The sequence below is a fragment of the Penaeus chinensis genome, chromosome 24 (assembly GCF_019202785.1).
Source record: "Penaeus chinensis breed Huanghai No. 1 chromosome 24, ASM1920278v2, whole genome shotgun sequence".
Lineage (NCBI taxonomy): Eukaryota > Metazoa > Arthropoda > Malacostraca > Decapoda > Penaeidae > Penaeus > Penaeus chinensis.
In genome coordinates, this window is record NC_061842.1 from 27062961 (window position 1) to 27072960 (window position 10000).

Consider the following 10000-nt stretch of genomic DNA (forward strand, 5'->3'; position numbering starts at 1 on the left):
AGATTGACTATTTTCATTTGGTTTAATTTTATTATTATCATTATGATCACCATCACCATCATCACTATCTTTATTATTGTTGTCATTGTTATTATCATTATGACATCAAAAATAGTTGTATTGGAGAAGTACATAAAAGCTATCTTTCCACAATAAGGACACGCACACACACACGCACACACTCACACATACTGATCTGTTTAATAGCTAGTATATGCTAATTTTGATTTTCTGTATACATAGACATAAATTAACCCCCCACAAAGAAAAAAAAAATGAAATGTAAACAAACATAAACCAGTGTCTTGTCAGGCCTTGAAATGCAAAACGCAATTAAGATGATCTCGGTTTTAAACAGCCACATTCTTTGGCCAAATTAGACCTACGATGAGGTGGTCTCCGGTAGATCTCCGAAAAAGGCAGAACACACAACACAACATAATGCAAACTGCAATAATGAAATTTCGAAATAGCAAAACAAAAAGAATTGATTTTATTCCAATGTTGGAAGCTCTGAATGACTTAAGGGTGCATCCCGGTCAAAGGAAACGACTTAAAATGCCACTGAAGAGCAAACCCAACAGAGGCACCCAAAATTACAGTCACACGCTCCCAAACAATCAGGTAATCGCTTGAAGACCACTAAATTGGAACGCTGTCAGCAGATAAACTCTTCTAGATGCACTACTCCTGTTTATTTTAAAAAATCCCCCATTAACGATGTAACAAAATATAAATGGAAAGATATTAGGTCGTGTATCTCATAGAGGCCTATTTTTTAAAAGTTCATAAACTGATTTTGCAAGTAACAACCGATGTCACAAACTTGAAATCGGTGTCAGCAATAATAATCACGAAAAAGTAGACTTACTAAACATTTTTTGTTTTGTTTTAGAATAGTTATAGCACAAAAAAGCAACACAAATTTCCTCAGGCCATTCCTTGTAATACTGTCATTGCAATCTATATATATATATATATATATATATATATATATATATAATACTCCTTTCTGGATACATTCGTAGCATAGGCCTAGTGTTTTCTATAAGATACGATAAATAATAAATATGCTTTAATAACAAAATTAATATGCAACTAACTCTCAGTGACCTTGCATATTCAACATAACATGAAAATGAACACACACACATATATAAACATATTTTTTCACTAGATTAGAAGACAATATATATATATATATATATATATTTTACTATATTAGAAGACAATGATATACACAGAAAAGTTAAGTAATTTTAATCCATCATAAGGTTTATGCGATGAACATGAATAAAAAAAATGTCAACCAGAAGCGTTCGGAATACATAAAGCACAGAATCCCATTAATCAGACTCTGGGCGGGTAATCAGTGAAGCAGGCGGTCAGAGGAGAGGTAGGCGGAGGAGCTAGTTCTGACAATGTTGAAGAAAGCAGGAGAATGTTGGGGCGAAAGGTTGTCGGGTATATAAAAGCCGTCACTTAGAAGAAAGTATTACTTCACCATGAAGCTCTTGGTAAGAAAGGCCTATTTATTTTGTGCTTTACGTTGTCGTTGCTATTAGATTTAGAACGAAACAAAAATGAAAGTGACAAAAGTGAGTGACATCAAATGCTTTATTTCTTTATATATATAGGTATATATAATTTCAACTTATATACATATCTCAATATTACAGTTTTTAATCGCAACTGTTGTGGTCACGTCATCAGCCGCTCCTCGGAGCTATAACTATGGTAGGCCGAGTTACATCTCGGGAGGATGTGGGCCTGGGCAGGTGTTGCATGTTAATGGCAGATGTGTTACCCCGCGTGTCAACCGCAAAGTTTACTTGTACAATGCTCCACCCGCGCCACCAGCTCCCTACGGTCCACCACCTTACATCCCTGAGCCAACCATTGACACGAATATCGTGTTCATCCAAACACCCGAAGAAGGTCCAGGACCAGAGCCTATCGTCATACCTCCACCACAGACGCGAAGCGTCGTCTATGTCCTCAACAGACAGACTCCAGAGCAACAAGATGTGATCCAAGTCCCAGCGCCTCCAGCAACCAGTCCTGAAGTTTACTTCGTGAACTATGCTGACGGCGAGAACCCAGTTCTTCCCAGCGGTGTCGACCTTCAGACTGCCTTGAATACGGCTTCCCAGGGTGGAGGTCAGGTAGTTGGAGGAAGTGCCGGCGGTTTTGGAGGAGGCGCCGGGGGCCTCGGCGGCGGCGCTGGAGGTGTCGGAGGCGGTGCCGGGGGTTTCGGAGGCGGTGCTGGAGGTTTCGGAGGCGGCGCTGGCGGTTTTGGAGGTGGCGCCGGGGGCTTCGGAGGTAGCACTGGAAGTTCCGGGGGTAGTGGTGGATTTGGAGGCAGCGGTGGATTCGGAGGCAGTTTAGGTGGATTCGGCGGAGGCTCTGGTTCAGTATCATCGCCTTCCAGCATTTATACAACACCATAATAAATATATATATTTTCTAATATGCCTGTAACCTATCTTCGTTTCTCTTTACTTGTAGTGTGTATAGAAGACACACCATTTCCGTACAATTACTTAATGTTTATATTCTTTTAATAAAAAAATAGAAAGTCAAATATGTTATTTCCTCTTTGTCAAACTTTCTACGGCTTTAGTATGTATACTTCTATAAATGACAGTGTTTCATCCGTCTTGTGTGCGAGCCATTAAATGTTTTGGAACTGGTCCTAATGCTAACTGTAACACACACAAACACAAATACAAACACACACACACACGCACACATATACACACACATATCCACACGCACATACATACACACGCATATCGATTTGTGTATGTGCCTTGTCTACATTCCGTTATTTACATGTTGAAGGAATCATTTGTCTACAGTAATGGTGACTGTTAAAAAAAGTGATTTATCATAGGCACAGATGAATAATTTTGAACAGCAAAACATACGAGAAACATTTCAGTGAATGTTGAATTCACAAGTAAAAAAAAATAAAAACATTAAATCCTATTCCTGTGAATGATTATTCCGTTTATGATAATGATTATTATAATTATTATTATTATTATTATTATTATTATTATTATTATTATCATTATTATCATCACTATTATCATTATTATATCATCATTATTATTACTATTTATATTGTTATTACGACTAAAAAGAGAAAAAAAGGAATTTATATGTACACAAAACAATGGTTATCAACCACAAGTTTCTGAATGCAGTACCCTTGGTTACAAAGAATGATTCCATAATAAAGATGCTTTTAGTTATTACATATTCTAATTATTACACGTACGAAGCTGTAATAATCATGCAATCTATCTACGGCATATGAGTTTATTAACCCCAAGATTTTGTGATTTCAAAACATTTACCATTGACCTTATGTCACTTTCGGTAACAAGACTTCTAAATAGCAACTCTATAAATGTATCTTTGCTTTGGGAATTGTTAATAACACAATTCCTCCTAGCAGCTTTGACCTCACGAACACCTTGAGAGCAGCTTCCCAAGGTGGCGGCCTAATAATTGGAGGAGGTGCTGGATATGCCGGTGGTGGATTCAATAAAGTCGCTGGAGGGTCAGGTGGTGGCGCGGGAGGTTTCGGAGGCGGTGTCGAAGATTTCGGAGGCAGTGCTGGAGGTTCGAGTGACGGCTTAGGAGGCAGTGGAGGTGGATTCAGCGATGGCTTTGGTTCAGTCATCTCCTAGTCTTTATACAACACCATAATGATTTTTCCCCTTCATGTAATTCATCTTAATTGCTCATTAACCTTGCTGTGCATATATGACAAGTGTGTCTATAACATTACGGAATAATCCAAATGTTCATATTCTTTCAAAAAAAAAAAGGTACTAATTCAAATGCATTATTCTAAATTTCTGTACAAAATATTTTATGTACACAGTTCTACGGCATTTCTGTACATACTTTAGTAAATGACAATAACAATAATTCGTCTTGCGTGAAACATTATATCTTTTTATACTAGTCTTAAAGGAAGTTGTAAAACTGACATTAACATACGCATGCAGACTCATGTATATCCAAACGTACGCATATGCACACGCACACAGACACAGAAAATGATAATACTGCCATCACAGACATGTGGCGTTTCAAACTTGTCAGGAATTCTCCATCAGACGTCGTAGGAAAGAAAAAAAAAGAGAGACAAAGTAGATTTTGAGCATACTGTAGACTGAAAAAAAAAAAAAACCCGTAGGATCAAGGACTGACTCAGGTTTCGCGAGGAGAGTCAAGGTCAGACAATCCTGGGAATGTTTATGAAAGATCACCCATGCCTCACTGACCAAAATATGAAAGCTACCAACATTTTTCTTTCATAAAAAACTGAAGAGGTGTGAACTTAGTACTCTTCGAATTTACCACGCAAATAGATGAAATAAGCGTTCGAGTCCCCAGCGTTTGCAATCCCTTTTTTTCGTCAATGGTGCTACAAGTTTCGCCGGTGAAATACTTAGAACTTTGTTTTCGAGGAACAGAGTGAATACCAGGGATGCATCAAGAGCACCGTTAGTCGCGTTGTTCTGCAGCAAAGATTCACACAGCGAATTCGGATAAACAGAAAAATGATAGCCTTGTTCATCATTCGGGGCCGAGTCATTCAAAACTAATGGATTATTGACATTTTCTTGCAAGCGATTCGAGACTATAAAAATCGTTCTCGCATATGAAAGTACCTGATATTAAGGAGGGAGAGAGAGAAATAGATAGATAAACCGAGATAGATAGATAGATAGAGATGCGAGGATACCCAGTTTTGATTAAGAAATAATGTCGAGTTTCCGACCACTAAGCACTAATTCTGTAAGTCTGAAAGAACATTGGCGAAAATTATTTTTATATAAACGACTTCAAATATCACAAACCAGATTCTTGAACATCACTGAACTTAAACTCAGACGCGATACCAAAGCTTATTCTAAAGCAGGGTTCCTCAAAGCACGGGTCACGACCCAATACTGGGTCGCAAGGTCGTGTACAGTGGGCGGCCACCTGATAATGATAATGATGAACCGTTTTCATGTTGACGAATTTAGAAAAGGTAAGAATGAGAAATAACATCTTCACAATACAAGAAATGTATTTGACCGGTTTCGATTATATCATCGTCAGAAATATGGATTTCTGACGAAGATATAATCGGAAGCAATCAAATACATCTCTTGTAATGTGAAGATATCCATTCTCATTTATATCTTTTCTACAAATGATAATGATAATGATGATAATAGTAATAATAATAATAATGATAAAGTTACTATATATACATAAAAATATATATGTGTGTGAATATACATATATGGATATACATATATCCATATATAAATATATATGTATATATTATCTACCTATCTATACACAAACACATACACACACACGTATATATGTATATATATATATATATATATATATATATATATATATATATATATATATATATATGTGTGTGTGTGTGTGTGTGTGTGTGTGTGTGTGTGTGTGTGTGTGTGTGATATAATGGATATACTGAGTCGTGAAGGTAATCTATACAATTGTATTGAAAAAAGTTTGAGAACTTGTTGTTAACCACGCCTTCAGAGTCCACAGACTTGTAGTTACAATGCCCCTAATCACAAGAAATGATCTAAGACACTGACATGTTATTACGCCGAAAGTAACTGGAAAAATATCTCGCATTACTAGTGGCGGCCTGTATAAAACATACTTACATAAAGTTGCGAATATACAAATATCACCTGCTATCTTACATAGGTTAGTCAAGAGACTAACCGGGAGCATTAAGAAAAAAAAGCAAAAAAAAAAAAACGCGATAAGATAATTCAGTGCGGGGTGGGTAAATCAGTGGAGCGGGCGGGGCAGGGGAGTGGTGGCCCAGGCATCTCATTTGACGGTGTTGAGGAGAAGAGAATGTTGGGGTAAGAAGTCGAGCATATAAAAGCCGTCACTTGGGAAGAAGAAAGCATTACTTCACCATGAAGCACTTGGTAAGAAAGACCTAATCGTCTTGCACAGTAAATTAAGGCTCCTGGAGTATGTGAAACAAAATCAAACTGAAAGAGTGACAAAAGTTCATCAAAATACTTTGCATTTTTCCTCGAATCTGTATTTCGTCGCATAAAGTAAAAATTGTTATCTTAATGTTACAGGTTATAATTGCTATTGTTGTGGTCACGTCATTGGCCGCTCCTCAAGGCTACAGGTATAACTCGGGAGGTTGTGGTCATGGACAGGTGTTCCATGCTGGTAGATGTGTCACTCCACGCGAGAACCGCAAAGTCTATCTGTACAACGCACCACCCGCACCTCCAGTTCCATACGGTCCACCACCGTATATCCCTGAGCCAACCATTGACACGAATATCGTGTTCATCCAAACACCCGAAGAAGGTCCAGGACCAGAGCCTATCGTCATACCTCCACCACAGACGCGAAGCGTCGTCTATGTCCTCAACAGACAGAATCCAGAGCAAGCGGAAGTGATCCAAGTCCCAGCGCCTCCAGCAACCAGTCCTGAAGTTTACTTCGTGAACTATGCTGACGGCGAGAACCCAGTTCTTCCCAGCGGTGTTGACCTTCAGACTGCCTTGAATACGGCTTCCCAGGGTGGAGGTCAAGTGATTGGAGGAGGTGCCGGAGGAGGTTTCGGAGGCGGTGCTGGAGGTTTCGGAGGCGGTGCTGGAGGTTTCGGAGGCGGCGCGGGAGGTTTCGGAGGCGGCGCGGGAGGTTTCGGAGGCGATGCTGGAGGTTTTGGAGGCGGCGTTGGAGGCTTTGGAGGCGGCTCTGGAGGTGCTGGAGGTAACTTCGGAAGCAGTGGTGGTATTGGAAGCAGCGGTGGATTCGGGGACAGTGGAGCTGGATTTAGTGGCGGCTCATTACCTTCAAGTCTTTATACAACACCATGATAATTTTCACTGCTCAGGTAATCCCAATCTCGTTTCTCTTTCATTGAGATGAGGATATAAAATATATAATCTTTCTAGAAGTAGGTTTTCATTCAATGTGTATATTCTTTTGATAAAAAATAAAAAGGTAAAATAATGTCTGGATTATTACTCTTCCTGTTTCTTGTTGTATGTTTCTACAACCGTAATACATACTCTTTGCTAGGAAGAACCAATTTAATGTATTTGATATCAAAGTGGTGCCAATAAAATTTTATAAACATGGATAAACACTCATACACTCACATATACTCATAAGTAAACACACATACACATTCATATATATACACACATATTCACATAACACACACATATACATATACATACACATATATGTATATTTATATATATACATATATATATATATATATATATATATATATATTAGCATATATATTTATATATACCTATGTTAGTATCTATATCTATCTATCTATCTATATATATAATTACTTATATACGCATGTGTATTTATGTGTATGTATGCATTTATGTAATGGTTACTTACAAACATATGTATATATATATATATATATATATATATATATGTTTATATGCAAATTTATATATACATATATTCATACATATAATATACATCTATATAAATATATACATTAATGCACACACACACACACACACACACACACACACACACACACACACACACACGCACACACACACGCACACACACACACACACACATATACCTACCCCCCCCCCCCCCGCCCCTCCGACATAGATACATAAATATATAAATGAATATATATGTATATACATAATATATATACAGAAAGTGTGCATGTGTAGTGAATCTCCAGCCAAGGGATGGAGGAACCTGGGGAATTCACGAGTCTCCCCTCTGAAAAACAAACGAGGCCGCCCCATTGCCGGGGAGGGGAAAAATGTTGTATTTTTATGGGGTTGGCTGTTTTTTTTAATGGTGTTAATTATATTCACTATCTTGGTTTTTATTCTCGTTTTCTTTTATTTGACAACATAGGAGAGCACATTCTGCCTCATGGGGGATCGTATAATAATCTTTTTACTTTTTTTTTTTATTATAATCTTAATTATTCACTTTACTTTTAAAATATTCCTTTTATATTAAACTACGTTTTTAAAGGGGAAGTGCATTTTATTAAGACCTTCACCTCTTTTGATCCGTGATTCCCCTCGTTTTTTTATTCATGCTTGCTGGGAAGGGTATATATAGGTCCCGAACGGGGGAGGGGGGGGGGGGGGGTCATCTTTTAGCCGTGAGGCGCTGTTTTCCGTGGTTGCGAGGATGGCAACTAAGAGGCGGTGAAATGGCATGTTTGTCACTCTTTTTAATAAGGTGATGTGCTCTCTTATTTGGTTTGTTTTTTGTCGTTTAGTGCATTTTTAGGAGTCCCTTTTACCTGTATTTTATTTTAATGTTCTGTGCTTAGTGATTTACCATTTTAATGTCCAGTGTTTTGTCTTTTTTACTGCCGCTTGTTTTTGGGATTGGAGGATGATTCTCAATTTTTACTGATTTTGAATTAAATGTTTTAGATTTAATAAACCTTTGTAACTTGAAGGTTTCTTTTTAAAGACTCCATTGTCTCCCCTCGCTTTCTGAAGACTCTTAAAGTATTTTGATTAACTTCAATACCATAAGTCTGCTCAGATATCTGCTTTAGGTCGACACGCACTCCATCTCGGCATAATCACGCTAACCAGTGTTGACCCTCGAACCTGTACTTCCTTTACACTAGCACTTACTTTCATTTAACATCACTTACACTTTTCTACATGTCTCTCATTTTCCGAACACTAAACTTACGTTCCTGGACGAATTAACCAGGTGGTGGCAGCTAGAACGTTTCGTACGAAGAGTCGAAGGTTAATTTTGTAGATCACGACACATGTGTTTATATATATCATATATATAACATATATATGTATCATATTCATACTTATATATGTATACATAAGTTTATATGCAAATATATGTATATATATTCATACATATAATATATATATATATATATGTATAAAGACATACATACATACATACATACATACATACATACATACATACATACATACATACATACATACATACATACATACATACATATATGTATGTAACCATTACATAAATGCATACATACACATAAATACATATGTGCATATGTGTATATACATACATACATACATGCATATGTGTGTGTGCGTGTGTGTTTGTGTGTAAAAAGTAATAAACATATACGTACTTTTGAATATATATGTATTCGTGTGCTTATCTATTTGTTTATTTATCTATCTATCTCTATATATGTGTGTTAGTATGTGTGTATATGTATATGTATACATATATATGTATATATTTGTATATTTCTATGTCTATATATGTATATATGAATATGTATGTGTGTGTCTGTATATACACACACACACACACACACACACACACACACATATATATATATATATATATATATATATATATGTATATGTATATGAATATGTATACATATACACACACATACATATGTGTGTGTGTACGTGTGCGTGTGAGTGTGTGTGTGTACACATATGTATATATACATGATATATATGTATATATATATATATATATATATATATATATATATATATTCATTCATATATGCATAAATACACGCGCGCACAAACACAGATACTCAGATGTTTGTGTGCCTATATATATGTATATGTATATATGAATATATATATATTTGCATTTATATGTATATATTTATGTATATATATATATATATATATATATATATATATATATATATATATAGATATATAGATATATATGTGTGTGTGAAGTGTCCACGGCAACGAAAAGTGGTCAATTAGAAACGCTCTGAAAACACGACACATGGAAACTAAGTGATTGAACTTCTGATACGTGGCGGGGAAATCAGTGAAACGGACTGGTTGTGGAGCAAGTTCTGACGGTGTTGAAGAAAGGAGGAGAACGCTGGCGGGAGTGGAAGTCAGGTATATAAAAGCCGTCACTTGAAGAAAGAAAGCATTACTTCACC

General features: G+C 36.6%; 2 protein-coding genes across 2 annotated transcripts; both read left to right on the top strand.

Moving 5' to 3' along the window:
* Positions 1-501: 501 nt before the first annotated feature.
* Positions 502-3701, top strand: LOC125037952 (ATP-dependent RNA helicase A-like). Its single transcript, XM_047631184.1, has 3 exons — positions 502-624; positions 1680-2414; positions 3408-3701. Exons 1-3 carry the CDS (start codon positions 502-504, stop codon positions 3699-3701), a joined length of 1152 nt encoding a protein of 383 aa, XP_047487140.1.
* Positions 3702-5990: 2289 nt separating this feature from the next.
* Positions 5991-6920, top strand: LOC125037953 (ATP-dependent RNA helicase A-like). The gene is made up of 2 exons (XM_047631185.1): positions 5991-6002; positions 6165-6920. Exons 1-2 carry the CDS (start codon positions 5991-5993, stop codon positions 6918-6920), a joined length of 768 nt encoding a protein of 255 aa, XP_047487141.1.
* Positions 6921-10000: the final 3080 nt, after the last annotated feature.

Bases quoted from the DNA above. Each gene is read 5' to 3' on its own strand.
- LOC125037952 (XM_047631184.1), top strand. From the start codon at position 502: ATGTTGGAAGCTCTGAATGACTTAAGGGTGCATCCCGGTCAAAGGAAA. The intron at 625-1,679 runs GTAATCGCTTGA...TCAATATTACAG, and splicing joins ACACGCTCCCAAACAATCAG to TTTTTAATCGCAACTGTTGT. The intron at 2,415-3,407 runs GTATCATCGCCT...ACTTCTAAATAG, and splicing joins TCGGCGGAGGCTCTGGTTCA to CAACTCTATAAATGTATCTT.